At 45.6% G+C, this 25,633-nt stretch overlaps 1 protein-coding gene across 1 annotated transcript in view; it reads left to right on the forward strand.

The window, feature by feature from the left end:
* Positions 1 to 1,450: 1,450 nt before the first annotated feature.
* The window catches only part of LRRC2 (leucine rich repeat containing 2), a 34,354-nt gene continuing 10,171 nt past the window's right edge, over positions 1,451 to 25,633 (forward strand). The window contains exons 1-4 of the mRNA XM_065885487.1: positions 1,451 to 1,554; positions 12,390 to 12,533; positions 18,462 to 18,669; positions 23,664 to 23,820. Of these exons, the coding sequence (XP_065741559.1) occupies positions 12,409 to 12,533; positions 18,462 to 18,669; positions 23,664 to 23,820 (490 nt within the window). The 5' untranslated portion in view covers positions 1,451 to 1,554; positions 12,390 to 12,408. The remainder of the gene's footprint in view (positions 1,555 to 12,389; positions 12,534 to 18,461; positions 18,670 to 23,663; positions 23,821 to 25,633) is intronic.

The raw sequence follows: 25,633 nt of genomic DNA on the forward strand, positions 1-25,633 counted from the left end.
ATTTTATTTTTATTTATTTATTTTTGGCTGTGTTGGGTCTTCGTTGCTGCGCACGGGCTTTCTCTAGTTGCAGTGAGCGGGGGCCACTCTTTGTTGCGCTGTGCGGGCTTCTCATTGCGTTGGCTTCTCTTGTTGCGGAGCACGGGCTCTAGGCGCGTGGGCTTCAGTAGTTGTGGCTTACGGGCTCAGTAGTTGTGGCTTGCGGGCTCTAGAGCGCAGGCTCAGTAGTTGTGGCGCACGGGCTTAGTTGCTCCAAGGCATGTGGGATCTTCCCGAACCAGGGCTCGAACCTGTGTTCCCTGCATTGGCAGGTGGATTCTTAACCACTGCACCACCAGGGAAGCCCAATCCCATTGTATTCTGAATGCATTTGTGGGAAAAAATTTTTTCCACTTAAATATGATTAAGCTTTTGAATGTTTAGCTCTCTTATAAATTGAAATGGTATTCAAGTAGAATGTGAACTGAAACTGCTTTTTCAATTTATATTCTTTAGTTGAGGATACCAGAAAAAAAAAGAAAACAAAATGCAAACTAAACATTAATTACTAACTAGGTAACTTACATTATTTATCAAAAGAGAAACATAATATGAAAATTCTATCCTAAGTAATAAAAAGCACATCTAACATTTTAGAGGTATGATTCAATATAGTCACAAAGATTAATTTGAGCCCCACTAACTTAGTATACAATTAAAAATGGTAATTTAATTAAAATGTCAACAAACAGAAAATGTTCCATTATGGAAATAGTCCTTCAGAAATCAAACTATTTTGTAATTAGAGTTATTATGTATATATTAGACAAAAGGTGTTTTTCTGTTTTAGGGTGAAGGTGTATGAGGAACTGTTGCCGTGAAGGGGCACCAAGGGGTTGTGTAGGCACGATTGCTGCTTATTAACTGGCATATTGTCCCACTGTTGGATATCAGGAAAACACATTTGCCAAAATAGTAAAATCTCTAAAGAGAACCTAAACTCACATATGTTTTAGGAAATTAATTTCTTAAATTAAATAAAATTAAGAAAAAAATGTAAGGATGAAATCAAGACCTTGGACATCTGCTTCAAATACTGAAAAAAAAATTACATTTCCTTGGTCATATGGCTTTCTCATCCTGCTTTCAGTTTGGTTTCCAGCTTAGCGGGCTAAGAATATGTCACCCTTTGCCTTCTCTGACCTGTTTTTTTTTTAGCGCACTTCAGGATGTCCAATGTTGAAAGGCCCCCGCCACCTGCAGGGAGGTGCAGATAATCCCGGGTTACACGGCTCAGATTGGCCGACACATCGTTTACGCTGTGACAAGCCGTCCCCGCCCAAGTCTGTTTTGTCTCACGCTGGGCTGAGTCACGTAGAATAGATAGATAGTTTATCAGCACATGTCCTACAGATCATATTATCAGCCTACAAACATAGCCCATTAGCGCACAAGCCGGGAAGCTGGGGCAGTTGGAGCGCTTCTGGCCCCAGTGTGTCGCTGCTGCGGAGTAAACAGGCTCGGATTCCACTCGGCAGGCAGCGGCAGGGGCTCAGGGCTGCAGCCCATTCACGGGTAGGTGGGCGTGGGGGGTGAGTGCGCGGCTGCTCCTGAAACTGGGGGATTGTGGGGAAGGCGAGGGTAGGGGCATGGGGCACCTGTGGAGGGGGCGGGGGACAGTGCTTCCTTGTTTATGTCTGTCCCTGCTGTGCTGAGGCTTGACAGGGGTGAACCTCCCAAACGAACACGGATTGAGGATTATGCAGGGCCTGGAACTGAATGCGGAAGGAGAGCCTGTGAGCGGGCAGGTCTAGGTAGCCGGGCTGCTGCTGTGGCCGGGTCTCCACACTCCGGCTCTTGTTAGTGGGTTACTCTCAGCATCACCCTTGTTCCCAAGGCTGAGCTCAAAACTTTCTGGTCCACAGTGCTGTCCAGGGGTGATAAATCAACTCTGTTTGTGCTTCTTCAGTGCCCTGAAAGGGATGATTGACATCTGGCCGGGGAAGTCTGTCCTCCAGGAGAGGCGTGGGGGTGAGGGTGGGAAAGTGATTAGAACCCGGAAGAGAATTGTCTGGTTTTGTAGGCAGTTTGACTGTGCTGGTGGCTCTTCTTTTATACATACATACATATATATATTTTTTGGGGGGGGTGGGGCTACGTTGGGTCTTCGTTGCTGCGCACGGGCTTTCTCTAGTTGCCATGAGCAGGTGCTACTCTTTTTTACTGTGCACGGGCTTCTCATTGCGGTGGTTTCTCTTTGTTGCAGAGCACAGGCTCTAGACACGCGGGCTTCAGTAGTTGTGGTTCGTGGGCTCTAGAGCGCAGGCTCAGTAATTGTGGCGCACGGCCTTAGTTGCTCTGCCGCAGGCGGGATCTTCCCGGACCAGGGCTTGAATCCGTGTCCCCTGCATTGGCAGGTGGATTCTTAACGACTGTGTGGCGGCTCTTCTGATGGACCAAATCCTCTCCCATAACTTAGGAGCTGGGTGTTCTCCCATAGAACCTCTGTAACCATATCTGATAGAGAAAAATCCCCAGATGCTCATGTACCTTTTGTTCTGATCTTATATATAACTGGGAACAATGTCTGTCTTAATTTCTTTTTTTTCTTTAAATAACTGACATTTTTTGAGGTTTACTAGGTGCCAGGTACTGTCTTAAGCACGTGACACAAATTATCACGCGTGATCCTTCCACTAATCCTATGAGCTCAGTGCTGCTGTCACACCGTGTCCAGATGAGAACACCGAGGTCCAGAGAGGTTAGGTAGCCGTCTCAGGGACATGCAGCAGTAGGCGGGGGAGGCAGGACTCCAGCCCTGAGACTGTCCTGACCCTGAGACTGTCCTCTTAATCCTGTCTGGAGCCTCTGCCTCCCTTGGCCAGATTTTCTAGTTTAACAAATTACCGTAAAATAATGTGTGTCCCCAGGGGAACACTGATCAGGTGACATAAAATGTAATTTAATTTAGAATTTGGCAGAAATATTGTGACTACTGTGACTGACCTCACTTGAATATTTACCCTCTATTTCCCCCACTGTTTCTATCAGAAATCTCACTCTGTTCCAACTCTGGGGTCCAGGCAGTGGCCTTATGTGAGGATAGAAAGGAATTTGTGGGCCATTAAAGCCCCTGGTCTGTCATATTATTGCCTCCACTGTACCTTGGTGTCACCAGAAGTTCCCATTGGTTACAGTCATTCCCCTGGATCCAGCAAGGCTGGTGATAGTTGTCTTCTGCACCTGGCGGATACACCTGGAAAATGCTGTGGAAGGCCTGGAGCTGGTCAGTCCAAAGGGAAGACGGATCTGGGGGGCTCTAAGGGGCAGGTGGGGAGGAGGGGAGCCAGGCCTCTCTCCCCATGGCTGGTCCAGGTGACCCCCCGGCACCAGCTCCATGCCCTTCTCCCCTCACCCCCTCTGCTGCTGTCCCCCTCCCAGCCTCGCAGAGGGAGAACCAAGGATGGCTTGGCACCTGTATTGTGGACTTTGTTGAGTCTCCTCCCAGACTCTTGCAGGGCCTTCACACCTCAAATTCTCTGAGATAGAAGCCCTGTACCCCACCCCCGCCCTCTTCCAGCCCAGCCTGCCATTTGACAAGAAGTGAGAGGACTAGGTGACCAGAGAGTCCCCCCTCCCACTTGGAACCCTGGCATATGATTCTAAGTGGAGACTAGTGTTCTGCTGCCAAAGGATGTGTTTTTCCAGTCATGTCCTCTGGCTCGGGATCACAGATGGTTCTGTAAAGTGATTCTGATATACCTGGCTTGGGGAGGGAGCATGGAAAACTGTTCCATCAAACCCAGAAGAGTGGTCCTTTCGCCTTCCTCACAGTCCCTGCAGGACTCTCCCTGACCCCCTACTCCCACCCCCCATCACGCACTGGAGGGCATCTCTCCTCTTCTGGCTTGCACAGCAGCTCCTTCAGTCTCTGTTGTCCACATGCTGCATTGAAATGTATCCCTTTAAACATCTGTTCGCCCCTCCAGATTGAGAGCTCAGAGGCAAGGACATTCATCTTTCTGCATTTAATGAGTGTCCCCAGATATCAGTTCTTTAGGGTTCCTGGGAATCAAAGAACAGAAATACATACCAAGTAAACTGGCTCCATACCCAGGATTTCTGGGTTGAGACTCAGAAGTGGGAGCCTGGCGTCTGTTACTGAGTCACCTAGTGTCAGTGGCTGACTTGAGGGGCCAGGCTCTGAGCCCAAGTCAGGGGCCCCTCAGGTGGTTGCTTCCGTCAGGAAACCGTGGTTCCGTCCATACACAGATAAAGTATAATTAAGCAAACGGTCAAATGATTCAACTTGTATTATGTGCTGTGAAGTAAGTAAGCAACAGTCTGAGAGAGAGGGTAGCAGGAGGCTCTACCTTAGATGAAGAGGCAGGGGAGGCCGCGCTGAGGAGGGAACGCAGAAGTTGAATTCAGGGGTGTCAGGGTGGGGAGAGCCGTGTGAATGGGGGGAACGTCTAGGCAGAGGGAGCAGCGTTTGCAGGGTCTGAGGTGGGAAGAAGCAGGTGGTGGACGGGCTCGGAGGAGGAGAGCAGTGGGGGTGAGTGGGAGGGGCTGTCTGAGGGCAGGTCGTGCCAGGGTCTTACTGGGCCCTGTGAGGGGCTGGGATCTCCCTCTCATTCCAAAGGGAAGTCTCTGGAGGACTTGGGCCAGGTGGCAGCATGATCCAGTTCTCTTTGGTGATGGTGATGCTCACCGTCGTGTAGCAAATGGATTGGACGTGGGCGAGTGGGGAGTCAGGAGAGCAGCTCAGAGGCTTTTGCACAACTGAGGCCAGATGTGGCAGAAATTGGTGGTGAGAAACACATGCCCCTACAGAATAAATTAGATGTGTGAATGAGTGTGTGTGTGTGTGTGTGTGTGTGTGTGTGTGCATGTCCATATATTGGGTGGTCAGGGGGAGGAAACAGAAAGCATAAAGGAGTGACCTCCAGATAAATACGGAGTCATTGTCGAGATGGGGAATTAAGGCAGACAGGGATGGATAGATTCTAAATGAGTAAGTTTGGAGGGAATCGTGTTTCTTTTGAGATATGCGTGAGATATCCAAGTGGGTATGTCAAGGAAGCAGCTGGATATAGACACCAGATGTCACTGTAAATTAAGACTGAGTTTTATAAGTGCCTCTTATTTTACTGTTCACTTTATTAGTTATTTATTGCTGCATAAAAATTACCCCAGCACTTAACATCTTCAAATGATAAACACTTGTTATCCCACAGCTTCTAAGGGTCAGAAACCTGGTTTCTGGCTCAGGTTCTGGCTCAGGGCCTTTCATGAGGTCTAGATTTTGGCCAGGGCTACAGTCATCTGAAGGCTTGACTGGGGCTTTAGGATCTGCTGTTAAGACAGCGTCCACCCACCCGGCTGTTGGCAGGAGGCCGCAGTTTCTCTCCACAGGAAGCTTCTCCATAGAGCTGCTTGAGCATCCTCAGGACATGGTGCCTGGCTTTCCCCAGAGTGAGTAATCCGAGAGAGAGAGAGAGCAATACCTTATGGGATTGAGTCTCAGAAGTCACACACCATCACTTTCACCACATTATATTCATTAGAAGTGAGTCATTAAGTCTAGCCCAAGCTCAAGGAGAAAGGACTTAAGCTCTACCTTTTTAGAGGGAAGAATGTCAAAGAATTTGTGCATATAATTTAAAGCCATCACATCCACCAAAGCTTTTTTTCCAGGAAAAAAAAGGCATTTTCGGGAGCAGAGGAGAGGCAGATTCAGGGACAGATGCAGTTGCCACTCACTTAGCACCTTGGGGGAATGAAAGCTGCGGCCATTTATTGTTCATGAAAGCTGGGATCAGCAAATGATCACTCTCAGGCCTGGCACTGCCAGAGCAGGCTAGCACCGTGAGCCATGGAGACCAAACTGGAGTAACCCCCTCCGTCCCCATTCCCCCAGACTCTCAGCACCTGTCTACCTGGCCAGCTGTATCTCACTGCTGCCCAAGGCCCGCACTGGTTGCCATTCACATATTGGAGACTCTACTGTTGGCAGCTGTCAGGCACCAAGCAGTCGAATCTCTGTGCAAGAGCTTGAGGTGAGTGGGAGGAGAGGACACACAGGCACCTGGGTGTCACTGGGACAGAGAGCGAAGCTGACTGTAGCAGGTCCCCCCTCGCCTGCTCCGTGCTCATGGCCTGCCAGGCCTTTCCCTCTTGGGCCAGTCGCTCTTGTCCTGAGAGTGTCTCCAGTAGGCGGCAACTGGGCAGAAGCGTGGACGCAGGGTCAGTGCTCAGGCAGGCCCACCCCAGGCAAGCAGAGAGGCCAAGAGTTTTCTCTTTTGTTATGTAAGTATTGTACTTACATAAAATATTTACTATCTTGCCCTTTACTAAAAAAGTTTGCTGACCCTTGCAATAAAGCAAACACTTTTTCCAGGAAAAAAGTTTTTTTTTTCCTCTGTGAATCCAACCTTTGAGAGTCTCTGTTGACATTTCATTCAGAATCTGAAACACTCAGCACTGGAGGGGAATGAACCTGACCACACTCTGTGCCAGTGTCCTTTCTGTTGCAGTGAGGGACACCGCGGTTCCCTCCTTTCTCATAGCCCCAAGTGTTTTCTTCTCTGGAAGATGCTCTGTGGCTATGGGCAGTACAGCCAAATCTAGGGAGGCTTGTTCTCGTGATTCTGCACTCACCATGGGAAGCCAGATCTCTAGCAAAGAACTGGAATGAGAGTCCTGGAACCATGCATATTTGCTGTCAAGTTCAGGGCAGGCCCAGGCTAAAGCTCTGCATTCTTATGCTGCCTCAGAAGAGTCTCCTTGGTTGTAAACGTTTTCTCTGAGAGGTTATTGTTTTATTTGTGTTGAGGGCTCCCAGACTGGATCCTGGAGAGGGTAATTCTTCTCTCTTCTGCTTTGGTATAGCATACCATGTGATATTTCTATAGCTCTGCAGAAAGTTAATGCTTAGAAAATTACATCATATGTACTTGCCTGAAGACTGGGTTGAATGGAGTTCATGCTATGAAGAAGAGATTAGCTTTGTGAATTTGCCAGGGGAATCTCCTTCCCCCAAGCTGCTAAGTGACTGGCATCTGCATCTGTCCCTGAATCTGCCTCCTCTCTGCTCCCCAAAGGGGCATTTTTTCCTGGATGGAATGACTCATGGGCTCTTGTCATAAAACCACTCTCCCAATCTCAGCACCCGCCCATGGGGCTACTACCTCCTGGGTTAAGGTCCATCCCGTCCAGTTGTCTAGGGAGGCCTGGACTCAGCCCTGTCCTGCACAGGATGCCAGCAGCTGGGCTGGACCCGGGATTTAGGAGCTGGTATTTCTTACCTTCGCAGGATCTCTGGAGGTTACAATGTAGATCCCCAGCATACATGGTCATCACTTACCATTCTTAGAGTCTCTAGTTTTCATTACACACATTTGTAAATAGAACATCTGATAGGCAAAACCCTGATTTAAATCCTAGCACTTTCAAAACCCCCTTAGTTGAAGGATAGTACCTCTTTCTCTGCTTGGCAAAAACACAGAGAAAATAGTGAACGTGGTTAGATGACAGACAGGATAGACTCTTTTCCACCAAAATACTGAGACTAATGTTGGTTTACAAATATTTAAAAATAGAACACAAAGGCATCAAGAATAAACCATTTCTCTAATATAGGGACTTGAATTATATTTCTCTAAATTAATGCATAGAAATTATCGTACATATTAATGTACAGATCTGGTTACTCTTCAAGGGTTTATTGGCCTGAGAAAATAAAGGAAACTCCACAAAAGAATCAGAGCCGTGACTGGCTGATCTAGAACACACACACCCTGGACAGCAGGTGGGTCTTCCAGCTTCAGGTACCCTTGGATGACTGACTGTCCACACTGCTCAAAAGCAGTTCATTTTACTTTGGCTTTTTGGTTTGCTTTTATGTGTAGACTTGGATTAGGTGCAGAGATTTCCTCAAAGGAGCTAGGCTGCTTAATTCTTTCTCTTTAAAAAAATTTAGACCTTAAGACCTTTGCAGCTTAGGTGCTCCTGAGCTGAAGGTAACAGAGTAAGGAAAGTGGTAAAAGAAAAAATAAATGCAGAGATTTATGGTTTGGGGTAAGATGGAGTAGGCACACTTCACCTTGTCTCTCCCACTAAATGTAGCTATAAAACCTGGACTTATTACACAGAACAGCAATGTGAAGACCCTGAAAAGTAAGCAGTTGCAAGAGAAGAAGGGAAGGACACCCTAATTCAAAGTAGAACAGAACCTGTGGTCTGTTTCCCATTTTTCCCCTCCAGTATTCCCCAGCCTGGACTCAAGGCAGCCTGAAACCCAGAATTGAGCACAAAGCACCTAATTTTGTTCCAGGAGTGAGAAACAGGCTCCTAAAGCTCAGAGCGTGGGGGTAAATCCCTGTCTTTTTTCTTTTTCTTTGCTCCACCCTCTAATGCCTTAGGCCCCCGTGGGATTGTGTAGTAGTAGCAGCAGTGAGGGGCGACGGAGAGAAGGTTGGTAATGGAGGACCTCAGTCACCCATCCTTTGGGATAAGGGATCCTTCCTTTCTGAGCAGAGGAGCTGTGGTCCCCAGAGGGTGGAGGAAACTCTCATTGCTTTTTTCCTTGCACTGTCCTCCCACTGTGTGGCCCAGCACAGTGCAGTTGTAGGACATGCACAGCAAAGCAGGGTAGCTAAAGCACCAGGTCTCTGGCCAAAGGACTGAAATGCAAGCCCCGGGAATCTAGAAGGACCAGAGAGATCACCAAGAGGGAGAAGCTCTGGAGAACAACCCCAAAAGGTTGCTTATGAGCTCCTGGGCTCTTTTCCCAAGCTGCACCTGCATGGATCTGACCCTAAGCAGCGTTGGCAGTCTGTTAGAACCCCTGTCCCAGATGGCCACTGGGTGGCGCCCACAGAACAGCTGAAGAGCACTGCAAAGTCAGAAGACTGATCTGACGTGGGAATCACAACCTCAGAGGGCAGGTTGGAATGTGAGGTCTGAACCCAACCAAACTGATCACTTAGTGTGTTAGTTATCAACTTATTGCCTCTCAACCTGGAATGCACTCTTCAGTGTGTGTATTCTGTGATATATAATGGAATTCCTTTAAGTATTCGTCCTTTGAAGTGAACACCATTGTTAACCTTTCTCAGTAAAGGACGCTGGAGTGACAATGTAGTAGGAAGAGGTTTCCTGCGTTTCCCAGGGGAGGATCAGCATTGTGGGACATCTGCTGGAGCCTGCCCCAGTCATGGGCACAGAATATGGTCCCTTTGCAACCTGGCAGCCTGGGCTAGCAATAACTTTCTGCAGCTCTCTTGACACAGAAAACAGAGCCCTGTGTGGTCCATTTGCTCTGTGGGCCTCCTGCCCTCCTTCAGAAGGAAAATGGAGAATTTGCCAGCAGACCTCCTTTAAAAGAATTGTTAAGGGAAGTTTTTTTTTTTTTTTTTTTTTTTTTTTTTTTTTTTAAAACATCTTTATTGGGGTATAATTGCTTTACAATGGTGTGTTAGTTTCTGCTTTATAACAAAGTGAATCAGCTATACATATACATATGTTCCCATATGTTAAGGGAAGTTTTTTAGGCAGAAAGCAAATGATACCAGAGGGGAACTTGGAACAATAAGAATGAAGGAAGAACAACAGATACGGTAAATATCAGGGTAGATATGACAGGCTAGCTTCCTCCTCATGAGTTCTTTGAAATAAGTTTGATGATCTGAAGCCAAGAAATCTAACCCTGACTGATATAATACATAGCACAACTACAACATAAAGGTGAGAGCATAAGGGGATCTATATGGCAATAAGGTTTCTTTTTTATTTTAATAAATTTATTTATTTTATTTATTTATTTTTGGCTGACTTGGGTCTTTGTTGCTGCTCGTGGGCTTTCTCTAGTTACGGCGAGTGGGAGCTACTCTTCCTTGCGTTGCGTGGGCCTCTCACTGCAGTGGCTGCTCTTGTTGCGGAGTACGGGCTCTAGACACGCGGGCTTCAGTAACTGCAGCACTCGGGCTCAGTAGTTGCGGCTCACGGGCTCTAGAGCACAGGCTCAGTAGTTGTGGCGCACGGGCTTAGTTGCTCCGCGGCATGTGGGATCTTCCTGGACCAGGGCTCGAACCCACGTCCCCTGTATTGGTAGGCGGGCTCTCAACCACTGCGCCACCAGGGAAGCCCAGGTAATAAGCTTTCTATATCTCACTTGAAGTGGTTAAAATACTGTTTCTAAGTAGACCACGATAAGTTAAGCATGTATCTTATACTCCCTAGGGCAACCGTGAAAAAGAGAAGACGAAGAAGCATAGTCAAAAACACAATAGAGAAAATAAGATGGAATAGTAAAAAATGTTCAGATAATGGAAAAGAAGGCAGGAAAATATAAAAGAGGAAAACAAAAGAGGGCTCAAACAGAAAATGAATAATAAAATGATAGACCTGAATATAAATATATCCTTAATTGTACTAAATGTAAATTGCCTAACCATACCAATTAAAAGACAGAAATCGTCCAAATGAGTTAACTAAGCGAATCAACAAGATTCTGTCTATAAAATCTCATATAGATTATAACCATATATTTAGGTTAAAAGTAAAAGGATGGAATCAAGAAAGTGAAAAGATGGGAAAAGATGGGAAGAAATTTTTGCAAATCATATATCTGGCAAAGGACCAGTATCTAGACTATATAAAGAACTATTACAACTCAACACTAAAAAGACAAATAGCCCAATAAAAAATGGGCAAAGAATCTGAATAGACATTTCTCCCAAGAAGGTATACACATAAAAAGGTGCTCAACACATAAAGCACATAAAAAGATGCTCAACATCATTAGCTATCAGGGAAATGCTAACAAAAGACAACCTTCACACTCACTGGGATGGCTACAATACAAAGAGAGATGATAACGAGTGTCAGCGGGGATGTGGAGTTACTGGAACCCTCATACGCTGTAGGTGAGAATGTAAAATGGTGCAGCTGCTTTGTAAAAGTCTGGCAGTTCCTGAAAAGGTTAAACATAGAGTTAACATATGACCCTCCAATTCTACTCATATGTATTTACCCAAGAGAATCAAAAACTTATGTCCACACAAAACTTGCACCACTTGCATCTTTGTCAAAAATCTCCTTTAGGTAAAAGAGTTTTAAGGGAGACAAAAGACAGTCCCAGATGTCAGAAATTAAAGGAAAGAGGGAAATCAACTGGTGTCAGTGTTTTCAGCTCTTCAGACTAAACTTATTGACCTCAAATGTTCAGCTGCATAAACATAAGGCAGTTCTGCCACTCACATTGGCGAGCCATTTGTGGAGAGCACAACCTTGAATCAGAAGATTTAAATATTTGCTTTTGTATCCCCACTGACTGCTATTTAGAAGTGTCTGGAATTGGAACAGAGAATATTCAACAGCCTTACTGTTTGCCAACTGACACTCCGTGTATCTGTGCACATCAGGAAATGGCTTTAGCCAGATTTTGATGCTGTAGGTAGGGGAAGTTTAAAACAATATATAGAAACTTATTTTACTTCGATAAGGGAGATAAGTATAGCTTAGTGGAATGAATGTTGAAATGCACTTTTATGTCCTGATAATTTTTTTTTTTTGCGGTGAGCAAATAATGACTTACAAATAGTAAATATGAGGTGGGAAAATGAAGAGAGAAAGTTCACTGAGTGGGCTGAGAGTGAAGCAACCTGGATGCAAATCTTTTACTCACTTTCATTCATTCATTTACTCACTTAGTCTTTCAACAAATATTTATGGAGGGTCCACTATATGCCACACATTGTGCTAGTTCTCACTAAGAGGTGATGACCAAGATGTACCTGAGTCTGACTTTCCTTGTGTTTGAGAGACCACATAAACAGAGATCAGCAGCTGTGAGGGTTCATGTCGCAGGGGAAACCTACAGGACAAGTGCCCAGGCTGTGTGGTCAGTCCCAGGAGGAAAAGTGCTCGGTGGGGTTTGGTACAATGCTTGGTGCGCTTAATGGTGGCTGGTGTTTAGCCTCAGATAACTGGTGTGTGTGTGTGTGTGTGTGTGTGTGTGTATCTTCTAAATAACTAATCAAACTTACCTCTGAGTATGTTACAACCTACTGAGAAGATCAGATGCCAGTAAATTCGATAGAATGTGGAACCACAAAGCTTGAGGAATGCCCAGGGGGCTTTGGGAACCCACGTGTCAGCTGAGGGGTAGAGAGACAAGTGTGACATTGTAGAGGAGAGGACCCCAGTTGAGTGCTGAACTCTGACTTACAAACAAGAGTACTCTCAGACCCTAAGAACATTAGCAACTGCCATCCTGGAAGAAACAAGGCATTTCATCATTATTGATGAAATTGATTCACTCATATTTTATTTTAAAGTTCAAGTTAAAACTTTTCTTCTGTGTGTGTATGAAGCTGACATATATATATAATTTTTTTTTTAAATAGGTAACTTCATGCTCTTAAAATGGGGCATAAAGTGGTCGTATTCGACATCTCTGTCATCAGAGCCTTGTGGGAAACTCGTGTCAAGAAGCACAAAGCCTGGCAGAAGCAGGAGGCAGAAAGGCTCGAGAAAAGCGCATTGGAAAAGTATGTGTTCTCTGTACTTGCTCTGTAGCTCTCTAGCGAATAAGACAGGCTGCATTTGTGTTGTGGAGGGGGATGCCTTTCCTCCGAGATTTCTTCCTGTCCGTAACACTTGCTCAATGGACTTCAGAATCTTCACGCTGTTGCCTACAATGAACATTCGATTCCTGTAACAGTAACACTCATAGCTATAAGGACACACATACCTTCCAGGTACTGTGCTAGGCATGGAAAAGACAGCAATGACACGACAAATCCCTCTACAGGAAATTCTGAAAGACCACCTAGCTGCCTTCAGCAGGCTGATGCTGTCCACCCACGTGACAACATGAGGCTGCTCTATGTCCTGCGCTCACCTCTCACCCGTTGAGCTGAATGTTAGATAAGGTTCATTGTGTTGATGCAGTTTTTACTTGGATTGGAATGATGTGGTTTGACTACTGTCATACACTCATGAAGTATGAGTAAAAGAGAGTTATTGTGTGTATGAAAACTAAGTTGAGGGCTTCGGAACAACTATGTGTGTGATCAGCATGAACCACCCAATTGAATTAACACTGTACAAGACGGATAAAAGTACCATGAGCTAGAAAGGTTGCACATTCAGGTGGCTTTGCAGGTCTGTAATTTTTACGCCCTGTGAGGAAACCCAAACTGGAAGTCTTGGATCATGTGTTATGGGTGTGGTTTATATAAGAAAGGCAGAGTGGGATTCTAATTGGCAGACCCATTCTCAAAGGCGGTCCATGACCCTACATCAAATTGGCAAATTGTGACATGTCTATGCTTTAGGTTAAAAACAAAATGTGTAGGATATGAATGTCTCTTTATTCTTGGTTCTTCACTTCTATAAACTATTTCGATCAAACAAATACCTATTCTGAGCATGCTTGATAATTAAGCTGCTACTGTAAGCATCACAGCTGTTCCAGGTGGTTATAATTATCCCCAGTCTGAAGACGAAGTTAGGACCTAAGTAACTTGCCCAAATTGACAGGGCTGGTAAATGCAGGATTTGGCCAAACCTTTCCCCCTATATAATGCTGTAATCACAGATAGCTGGACTGTCTTTTCACTTGCCACTAATATGAGATTATCCACTATGACATGAATCTTAAATTTAAGAATTGGAACCCTCAGACCAGGCAACACCCATGGCAGAGGATCTTAGGGATCTACATGAGCACGAATTACACAAGGTCCCAGCGCCCTATGAGCCCAAAGTGGTTCTCAGCCCTGCTCCAGCTTCCTCCCACCCCCAGCATCTGGGGTTACTCTAGGGTGGGACAACTTGCTGAATGGGGACCCAAGCCCTGGGAGGTTTATGGAGGTGTCTGTAGCTGAGGTAACCGCCTGTGGGTTCTGGGAACAGCAGCCACCTGCAGGAGCTTCGCTCTGAGAACCGTGCCCTGGAAGCCACTTTGCAGTCACGTTTGACTCTTGATCTCTGTCTTCCATCGTGGTGCCAAATGGCTTTGTGTCCACATTCACACGTCTCATGTACACAGGGTTGGTCCTGCATTAGGCTCAGTGCCATAGGGCTTGTGCTGTGCCTTATCTTAACCTAAGACAGAAAACTTCTTGGGAATTTGTTAGGATTTTCTAGCTCAAGATAAGAAAAACAGCCACCAAACTGGCTGGGTGGTGAGGAGGAACTGGGAGGGTGGCTGGAGGAATGTGATGTTCAGGAAGAAGCATTAATTTCCCAGGACCTGCAAACATGAACGTAGTGAATTTACCTTTTTCTGGCAGGTATTTTTGAAGTTTCATAATATAATTTATACTGTTGTTGTTAGGACTATTTGAAGGTTACCCTTTAGTTTCTCAAAATTTGTTTCCTGTGGGAAAGTTAATATATACATATATATATATTTTTTTTTTTTAATTAATTAATTCATTCGGTTGTACCAGGTCTTAGTCGTGGCAGGTGGGTTCCTTAGTTGTGGCATGTGAACTCTTAGTTGAAGCATGCATGTGGGATCAAGTTCCCTGACCAGGGATCGAAACTGGGCCCCCTGCATTGGGACCACGGAGTCTTAACCACTGGACCACCAGGGAAGTCCTGAAAGTTAATGTACTGATAAATGCTTTGTATAAGAGGCAGTTATCTGGTTAATTTAAATGTACTAAACCAGGCAAAACTGTTTAGCTTGTTCTGTTACCTCACTTCATGGTGTTTCATTTTGTAATACTGTATTTGTTCCATGAGGTATATACCAACACTTAAAAGTTATGAGTACGGAACATCACTCTACTTGAATGAAACTCAGTCATTTAGATGGAGAGATAGAGATGCTTTTGTTAGGCTCTAAGTGAGGAATTTTTCATCCAGTGAGCCTATTTGCCATCTAGACTAAGATTGTGGGCTCATTTCCTAAGGAAAGAGTATTTTATTTGCACACTTACTGATTTAATGAATAGAGCTCTAATGGCATTGTTTTGTATGTTTATCTTGTATTTGAAATACTACTAAAATTGACTTAAGGGGACAATTATTCAATTATATGGGCGATAAAATATAAAGACAGTGACATTTTATTTATGTTAATTACTCTCAAGGAAGAGAATGGATTTGTAAAAATAGTTTATATTCTCATTGTGACTTTCTCTAGGTTTCAAAGGGACTAAGACATCAAACATTTAAAACAGAAATCCAAAAAAGATTTGGTATTTAACTATTTTTTAAGTAGCGCATCTAATTTCCTTTTTCCCTCCACTTACGTTGGCTGTACCAAGATATGTGAAATAGTTACATCAATTTGTAATTTGTGATATAGGAAAGATGGTTGAGTAGGGCTTAACCGGTATCATTTCATTACCTTGCTAGACTCTACCTTCAGGTTCAGTCTAAGAAATGAAGAAAGAAAATTTAGAGACATTAATCTGAAAAGTGCTCACTGAATACAAGAACTCGCTGCGGCTATGCTGCTGGCTGTGAAAATTCTGGAAGAATTTCTTTTATTATTTCAATCAGTGCCTTGGATCTAGGGTCTGCCCTGTATCCCTGACTGCTACAGTCAGAACTAGAGCTACAGGTAGATATTTAAACTTATTTTTATCATATGGTATTAAAAATATTTAAATTACACAGAAGAGCTAATAATGAAAAGCAAATCACCCCAAGCCCCTGCTAGTATTTCCCAGAGGAGCTCACTTCTAACTCTTCCAGCACTTTCTTCTGGTATTAAATTCCTATTTCTCCATGTGCTGGTATTTTAAAATTTATCTGTTTTATTACATTATTTGTAGATTTCATGTGTAGATCCTGAAGCCCCAGGTAGTTGATTACCCAGTGCTTTTCCCCAGCTCAGCAACCTGTGACTAGGACCTGGGTAGGGTAGTAGCTGTGCTAGCCAATGCCGTCAGCAAGATAGTTTTTTTCAAGCCCTCCTGTTCTCCTAGATTAATAGCAAGCACGAAACTCCACTGATACCTGAAGTGGTGTCTGAAGAGCAAAAAGTCTGATTAAGGGGGAAACATTTGCACATAGTCCTGGGGAACCAGCCCTGCAGAAATCTGGGATCAAGAACTCCAGGTAGACATAACAGCAAGTGCAAATACCCTGAGGCAGGGGTTTGCCTGGGTGGTTCAGGGAAGAACCAGGAGGCTAGAGTGACTGGGCCAGAAAAAGTAAGTGAGGGTGCAGTAGTGGATGAGGTCAGACAGGCAAGGGGAGCGCACAGATCCGCAGGGCCTTGTAGGCCATAGTGAGACATTTGCTTTTATTGGGTGAAATGAGAAACCAATGAGAGGTATGCGCAGAGGCATGACATGGTGTGACTGACACTGTCACAAGCTCACTCAAAATGCTGGATGAGTTTAGACTGTAGGGAGGCAAGAGTGGTGCCTACATGAAGATGCTGGTGACTTGGATCAGGATGGGAGCAGTGAAGGTGGTGAGAAATGGTCAGATTCTGGTAGAAATGACCCTATTTGTTGATGGATTTGATGTGAGATATGAAAGAAAGCACAGAGTCAAAGATGACCCTGAGGTTTTTGACCAGAGCAACTGGCAGGCTTTTTCTAAGATGGAGGAAAAAGCAAGTTTTACAGGTGAAGATCAGGAGTTTGGGTTGGAACATGTAAATTCGGGGGATGCCTTTTAGATATTCAGGTGGAGATGCTGGGAGGCAAGGAGGCTGGATTCACTGAGGACGTCTTGGCTGGAGATATATAATTGCGCGTCATCAGCATATAGATGTATTTAACACCAAGAGAAAAGAATGTCTGTAGACAAGAATGATTTGTATTGCTATCAATTTTCTACAAGTTAACTTCAATCTCTGCCGAGTTGTAAAATAGCTTAGTCAATGACAAAGGTGCATACCCCTACAGGATCAGATAAAATCCACCAAGTCTCCAGTATTCCAGAAAAAGGATATCCACCAGTCTCTTGCTTTTATCAGCCTTACATTTCTTCTTACAATTGACAGTGCCTGGTAGTCCAGGCCAGGACTTTCCACATGCCCAGTCCTCAAAGATGTTTCTGCCTCAGACTCTTTCCTCTGTTCCTGCCCCTCCTGACCACTTGGCTCCTGGGCTTTCCTGCGACAACAGAGCCACTGTGATTCTAGTGCACTTTTCCTTCGGGTACCACCTGAGAGTTTCCATACTAGGACTGACCCTCTACTACAGGGTTTTTTGTTTTGTTTTGTTTTATTCAGCATTTGTATTGCTTCAGGCCCTGTAGAGACCAGGGCTGCATCAGCAGCCTGTTTCTAAAAGAGCCCTCTTTTAGAAGCCTGGGATACTGCCTGTCACCAAGTCCCTGAGTTGGGCTGAGTAGGGTCCAGATGCCTTCCTGAGTGTGGAATGCACCAAGTTCCTATCCAAGGCAGGCTACCTCATTTTGAGACAATGTCTCTGTGTGATAGATTTGAAGGAAAACCACAACAAACCTTGTTTTTGTACCACATAGAATGTTAACCTGTTAAAGGCTCCAAGCAGATATCAAATCTCTACATGGAGAAAGGCCCCCAGGTGCAAAACGCTGTTCTAATGGTGGCGTGAGCATCTGGAGGGCAGCAAGACGTAGTCTATCATGATGCAGCTTATGACCAAGCTGGGGGGATAAGACAACTATAAAATAATATGTCAGAGAAGTAGCAACAAGAAGGTGCTGGGAGTGATGGGGAGGCTGAGGAGTCCTGGGCCAGCTCCAGTGTCAGATTGGAACTGGAGTTTATGAATAACAGGTTCATCTGCAGGAGTGAAGTTTCCCAAGGTGGCTGATGGATGACCTTCTAAAGTCGAATTTTATAAACTGGGGCTGCCTGTTTATTTCTATCCATATGCTCCTGAAAGATCATCAGATTCCTGTGGCCTTGCTTTTTTTTTTTTTTTTTTTTTTTGCGGTACGCGGGCCTCTCACTGTCGTGGCGTCTCCCATTGCGGAGCACAGGTCCCGGACGCGCAGGCTCAGCGGCCATGGCTCACGGGCCCAGCCGCTCCGCGGCATGTGGGATCCTCCCGGACCGGGGCACGAACCAGCGTCCCCTGCATCGGCAGGCGGACTCTCAACCACTGCGCCACCAGGGAAGCCCTGACCTTGCATTTTTGAAAAATTTGGGTGTCACCTCATAATATCAAGGGATATTGTAATTAATCAAAGGCATAGGTAATTTTGGTAGAAATTTTAGCCATGTTAACTCACCTCCTCTACTTTTAAAGTCAGATTTGCTAATACTTCACAACTCTGAGGGTTTAAGATTCCCCCACACCCCATATCCACCACAGCAGAGGAAACAAGAAAGGAGGGGCGGGAGAGGGGGCGGAAGTGGAGGGGAGGGCTTGTCTCCTGCTGGGAAACTGCAGGTGATGAGAAGGACTGCGCTTGCGCTTGCGCTTGCGCCCAGGTGGCCCGCCTGACTTCTCCAGGCAGGTGATGGCGATTCCCCAGGAGATAACCGAGACCTCTGCTGCCCGTTTTAGGATAAAGGAGGAGTGGAACTTCGTGGCCGAGTGCAGAAGGAAGGGCATCCCCCAGGCTGCGTACTGCAAGAATGGCTTCATAGACACCAGCGTGAGGCTTCTGGACAAGATTGAAAGGAACTCCCTCGCAAGGCAGAGTGCAATTTCCAAGGAGAGAGACAAACGGAGCAGTGAGTTTGTGTTTGAACTTACGGGGCAGCACTGGAAGGTGAGTCCATGCGTTTCGGTCCCTACAGCACGCCGAGGCTCTTTGCAGCGCTGCGGCCGACATCTGCTGCTAGGCTGAGCTCAGGCTGTTGACCTTGGCCCAGTGCGCGCTGTTGCTGTTGTCTTTAGAGAGCTTTCCCATGGATGCGGAGGAGCCATTGCCGGCTCTGAACCGGGTTCTCGCGTCTTTTCCGCGGTGAAGGACTGTGCAGTCTTGAAAAGAGCAGCGGGATCCCCTTGGATCCTTACGACGCTGCGAGGGACTGGGACCCCAGCGGCTCCTCAGGATGGCACAGCCTTTACAATGCTTGATTCTGGGAATTCCCTGGCGGTCCAGGGGTTGGGACTCCGCGCTTCCATTGCCGAGAACACGGGTTCAATCCCTGGTAGGGGAGCTAAGATTCCGCCAAACCGCGGGGTGCGGCCAAAAAAAAAAAAAAAGTTCGATTCTGCCGCCTCCTCGCCACCCCTCCCCGCCCATTAAAAAGAACTTCTTGCCTTCTTTTTTTTTTTTTTTTTTTTTTTTTTAATGCTCTGAGCACTTGACTTGCCTAACATCCCTCTGTGGGCGGTGACTTTGCTGACTTGTCACAGAGTGTAGAGCCGCAAAGGAATTTCGCAGACCCTTCAGCCAGTTTTCCTCTGAGTTTCTGAGGCCAGGACAAAGATGTGCCCTCTTTCTTGCCTCAGGTGTGTACAGGTGCTTCCTGCTCGCACTCCCCCAGGTTGCTGCTGGCTTGGAGAGGCATCTCAGGGTTGCTTGTGCTCTGATGTTTCTTGGTTGAAGCAGCCCATGGTGTGTGTGCGCTGGGTGGCGGCACAAATGAGCTCGGGCTGTCTTCCGTTCAGTGCGACAGAGTTGTCTGGGACCTGCGCTCCATCTCTTTTTATCCCACCGTTTTGTGGCTGAAAGGACTCTGGACTGGGAGACCATATATTTTGGGTGACCCTTTATTGGCCCTGTGACCTGAGGCTGTTTGCTCCATTTGTATACATTTTATCTCCTTCCCTGTTCAGTGGTGCTAATGCTTGCCTTGACCCCCTCAGAGGGCTGTTGTGAGGATTAAATGAGCGGATATTCTGTGACACTGTCTTGTTAGCGACACAGCCCTGTAAGACTGGGAGAGACTGTGACTGACACCTCTTTGGTGGTCTTTCTCCTGCATCCACATCATTGAGATCAGTGGATACATGGATGCTGCCTTTTCTGGGGCAAGAAGGAGGGCCTGTCTGGATTTCTAATTAAATACCGCTGGTAAATCATTCTCGTGTGCCGTGGTCAAACACGATCCCAGCCCGCTTGGGGAACCTGTTGAGTCCTCTCGGCTCACAGCACCTTTGGAAAACCACTTTAAAGGGCATTTAGTGAGTGCCTAGTGTGGTCGGGGGATAGGAAGAGGGTTATGAGTCAGCAGGCTAGGGAGACCCCAGGGTGAACTATGTGGATGTTGTCTTCATTACTTACAGCCTTCTTGTCCCCTGCATTCGGTTCCCAGAGCTGGTACCTTATCCTCATGGGTACCCACCGAAGGCAAGACTCTGGGGCCTCAGGCATTCATTACTATGAATTTCAGTTGCTGTATTCCTTCCCCAGAGAGATTTGTGTTTCAGTCTTGCCTCTGCTTAAGGAGTGAAAAGCTCCATTAAAGGATGTTCGCCGTCTTAGAGCGCTCACGGCGGCGAGGGAGTTCTGGCCTCTAACATCACACCAGGCAGCAGGTCTGGCCTCTGCAGGAGGTCAGCAAGAGGTGGACAGGGCGGTGGAGCTTCTGGGGACTTGAGAACTGGGTGGGGAGAGCTCCCCTGGGGTTCCTTGGAGCGGCTGTGGGGCTGTGACCTATGACTTGGGTACCTGATTAGGATGGGGGTGTCAGGGATCAGGCATTCTTTGTGAGCTGGAAGACCCCAGGCCCTGGGCCCTGCTCTTTCAGGGAGATTTCTCTAATTTTACTGAACAACTTTTCAATAGAAAATTTCACTTCTACTGTCAAGTTTTTAATTTCCAAGAGCTGTCTGTTTTGTGAATGAATGAGTCCTGTAATGTGGCTTTATATTTCTGCTTTTATGGATGAGTCTTAAATTTTCCTTTAAAAATTTTGTCCTGTTTTCATTTCATGGGGGCTGTTCTTACTTATCTTGGGATTGATAGCTTTTTTTGGAGGAAGTTTCCATCTTTCAGAGTCTCCTTTTTCTTTTTGGGGTGTTTCTGTTGGTCTGGCATGTTGGGACTCTCTGGGAGGTCTGGAGACACAGGGTGTCGGGAGCACTGAGAAACTGGAAGCTCCAAGTGTGTGTCAGGTGAAGGCTTCTGTTTTTGGAGGGCGTTGCTATGGAGCCCCATGTCTCCAGCACGTTCCCCCCACCCCCCGCCCCAGGAGTGCATATTTATGATTTGTCTGCAGCTGGTGAGTGCCTACAGAGAGGATCCTCTCACATCCTGCAGGCAGGGACAGGCCTGGCAGCCAGTGCTCTGGACAGAGAGGAGGGCTGGGTGGGGAAGTCTCAGCTTCCATCACTCATCCTGTGGTTGCTGCCTCCCTCCCTAGATGTGCCTGATGGTCCCCAATCCAGACACTCTGTTTAATCCCTCCAGTGGATAAGCCTCAGTCTTCTACAGGGGCAGTAGTTCTGTGACATGGAGGGGGGGCAGACTTTGAACTTGACCTCCTCCTTTTAGCCCTGCCTTCCACTCTCACCTCCAGACATGCCCGGCTCTTCCACTTCCTGAGCCTCGGGAGCCTCTGGTGAGAAGTTCAGGTTGTGTCTTATTGTTCCTGCTGCTGCTGGTCTAAGGTTGAGCAGATCAAGGGAGGTAGGTTACCATCTTCCAGTTTTCCAGCTACCAGCATTTTCCTGCTGCTGCCTCCCTTCTCTTTCTCTTTGCCCTCTGTAAGGTTTATATCTTCAAAAAAGAATCCCTTTACTGTCATCTTTCATGGAATTTTAGAGAGGAGCAAAAGTGTCTGTGTTGTGTTCAATTTGCCATCTTTACCCCGTTCCTTTTATTTTTATTTAACACTCTATCTTAAGATTTTCCCATGTTATTAACAATAGTTATGGATATAATTTTGGAAGGCATAATAACCTTTCCAAGTGTGCCATTATTGGAAGAGCAATATGAGAGAAGTTATTTATGAGACACTTGATAATTGAAGCTTCAGAAGAGAGAGTGTTTTCATGCTGTGGAGTGGCTGGGCCTGTGAGCCATGGCCGCTGAGCGTGCGCGTCCGGAGTCTGTGCTCCGCAACGGGAGACGCCACGACAGTGAGAGGCCCACGTACCACAAAAAAAAAAAAAGAGAGAGTGTTTTTATGACCTAGGGTCAGCTCCCTGATGCCCCAGCTCGTCATCTTGTCTCAGCGGCAGGAGGAAACCCTCTGATCTGGTGTGGGCTGCATTCAGATCAGGATGAGGAGGTGCCGAGATGGGTTTGCCAGGCCCGGGCGCTGGGGGCAGTCACACAGGGCCCTATGCTGGGAGGGGCCCTGTGCTTGATGTAATGCTCTGCTGTCACCATCTTGAAATTCTTAATTTTTAGAAGGGGCCTGCATTTTCATTTTGTACTAGTTCCTGAAACTATGTAGCCTGTCCTTACTCTAAGTGACCCATTTAAATGTCTTTGGGTTTCAGTGTCCCTCTTTTAAGTGGGCCTTCATCATGCCCACTCTGCCTATCTTATGGTACTGTTACGTGAAAGCATATTGAAGGTGAAAGTACTTTTGCAAGTTAAAAGCTTAATCCACATATCCAATAGCAATGATCATAAAGCCCATTATAAGCACCAGGTACCAAGCAAGGGTCACTGTGGACCTTCTGATTGCTACCTCCACCCCACCCGACCTCTCCCCTGTACATTCCTACCCCACTTTGCAGCTGATGTGCTGTGGTCAGCTCCATGAGGTCAGGGGACATGCATGTCCCTCAGTGCTCAGCATACCTCATTGCAGTGGGGGCTCGTAATCCTGTGAACTGAATTTCTTCAGCTGGACAAATAGCCCCCTCTAAAGCCGTAAGCACTTCTCAACACCTTTACAATTTTATCCCAGAACACTAGAGCCAGGGGAGGCCCTGGATACGGCTGAGTTCCTCTCTGTCACTTCAGAAGTGAGGGCCCAGGGAGGGGGTGCCCCTAGAACATGGCTCGGCATCCAGGTCTCTACACTGTCCTTCTGGGCTCTTTCCCTGTTAAAGACTCATAAAAACATTTAGAAATTTGGCACAGCAAGTATTGGGTGTTTATCAAATATTTTAAAAAGCGATTAGTTTCAGAGCTACTTGATTCCTTCTTGTATCTCTAGTGCCAAACATGAGTCTGCCTGGACATAACATGGCTCAAAAGATGTCGGCCGGATACAAACTACTATATGTAAAATAGATAAACAACAAGGTCCTACTGTATAGCACAGGGAACTATATTAAATATCTTATAATAAACTATAATGGAAAGGAATATGAAAAGGAATATATATATTCTTTTATGTATATATGTATAACTGAATCACTTTGCCATACACCTGAAACTAACACAACATTGTAGATTAACTACACTTCAAAAAAAAAAAAGATGTCTGCTGAAAAAAAAAAAGCGATTAGTACAGAGGAAGGGAAATGCAGCACACATTTTAAAATCTAAGACGTGGCCAGATTTTATTTTTAGAAAATGTTAAATCCATGTGTTGTAAATAAATAATACATGTGTAGCTTTGGGTGGGAGCCTGGTTGTCAGTGTTCACTCGGCATTTGACTTTAATAGAATCATGAATTCATGGCCCTTTTGAAATTTGGCTAATCCGCTAGTGTGAGATGAATGACATCGGCAGCATCTTGCTTTCTTTTTTGGAATGGCTATAGAGCTGGCAGGTAGGCTCTCACCCATGCTCTCTCCCCTCTCGTTTCTGAAATAAATGCACGTTTTCCTTGGCTCTGTGTGCTCTGCCTCTGAACTCCGACATATGGAGGAGCTAGTTCTGATCGACGGGATCCATTCTATTCCAGGAGCTCCCAGATTCCTTGAAGGAGCAGACGCACCTGAAAGAATGGCACATAAGCAATACCCTGATTCAGATCATTCCTAAGTATATCGAGCTGTTTCAAGCCATGAGGATTCTGGATCTGCCAAAAAACCAAATCTCCTGTCTTCCAGCTGAAATTGGTATGTTGCTTAGTTGGAGCCTTCCGGCCCCTTGTCTGGGAAGCAGGCAATACTGAGAATTCTTCCTCCTCCTGCTGCCGCAGGAAGTCGCTGGGCCGGGCTGTTTTGGGTGTTCCCAGAGCTGCTGGTTCGTGGCGTCCCCTCTGGATGTTGGTGCCAGGGTCTCACCTGTGTAACTCAGCAGTACTGACATCAAGTCTCATGAGTGAGTGGTGCTGTGTTTAGAAACTTTTTGTTTTTTCTTCCTTTTAGTTTTAGAAATGCAAACATGCAATAATATATTTATTGTAAACATGAGACACAGTATATTGTTCCCACATATTAGTTTTAGAAATAAACATGCAATAATATATTTATTGTAAACATAAGATAACAGTATATTGTTCCCACATATTAGTCCATTGATTAGTTTAGTTTATTGTACTAATTTGATCAAGGTTCTATTATTTTCAGTCATTCTGTTGTTCACTTGCTGCGCTGGGAGTGAAGTCCACGCGATCATCGTCACTGTTTCTCTTTGTCTTGTGTGTGAGGCACATATAGTTGTTATGATTCTTCTAAGACACTCAAGTCTTCTTGGAGACAGATCATCCCCATAAACCTCAGTCATGAGCAGGGCAAAATAATTAAACATTCTAGAAAGGAATAAAATGTAAAGTCAACTCTCTCAGTAAGGATTGTTAACAGTTTCCTGGGGATCAAAATTGTACACACAGGGCTTCCCTGGTGGCGCAGTGGTTGAGAGTCCGCCTGCCGGTGCAGGGGACACGGGTTCGTGCCCCGGTCCGGGAAGATCCCACATGCCACGGAACGGCTGGGCCCGTGAGCCGTGGCCGCTGAGCCTGTGCGTCCGGAGCCTGTGCTCCGCAACGGGAGAGGCCACGGCAGTGAGAGGCCCGCGTACCGCAAAAAAAAAAAAAAAAAAAAATTGTACACACAACCCATGTTCTTCTAGATATCTACATTGTAGCCATATCTATTTATAAATATGTGTTAAAATATATATGCATGTTAAAAATATTTATATATACATATGTTAAAATATATGCATGCTAAACATATTTACATACAAGGGCTTACAGCATGTTCTCCAGTCTAAGCCTTGTTTCCCCTTATCATACCATGAAGGTGGGGGTGGACTCTAGGGTCAGGCTGCCTGGGTCTTTCACTTACTGGCAGGTCACCTTAGGCAGGTCACTGGTTTTCAGTCTCCCTGTCTATAAGATGGGGATAATAATCGTACCTACTTCACAAGGTTATTGTAAGGATTAAATAGTTAATACAAAGAAAGCATTTAGAACAGATAAACCCCCAACACTTGCTAGCCACCACCATCATCATCATTGTCTTTTTCTTATGTTTTTTTAAAAATTTTACTTAATTAATTTATTTATACAGCAGGTTCTGATTAGTTATCTGTTTTATACATATGAGTGTATATATGTCAATCCCAATCTCCCAGTTCATCCCACCACCACTCTATTGTTGTCTTTACATAAATGTTATTTTTCAATATTAGAATATTCAAACTTTTGTCATTCTCCCTAATGGCTAAGTGATGATTTATTTAACTTGTTCTTCAAACAGTTTAAATTTAAACTAAGTAATTGGATACTAGGTCTGAGACTCTGAAGGTATGATTCTAGTCTGACTTTGAGTAACTTGGGCAAATACTTTAAAAAAACTCAGCTACAGGATGAGATAGTCAAGAAAGAGGACCATGGGAATGAAGAGTTTTGAGCTGTTTTCTGTTGAATGGCTGTATTTCGTAAAGGAGGTGGAGTTGGATCTCTTACAGTGCTGTCTTAGAGAA

Source organism: Phocoena phocoena, chromosome 10 (genome assembly GCF_963924675.1).
Source record: "Phocoena phocoena chromosome 10, mPhoPho1.1, whole genome shotgun sequence".
Lineage (NCBI taxonomy): Eukaryota > Metazoa > Chordata > Mammalia > Artiodactyla > Phocoenidae > Phocoena > Phocoena phocoena.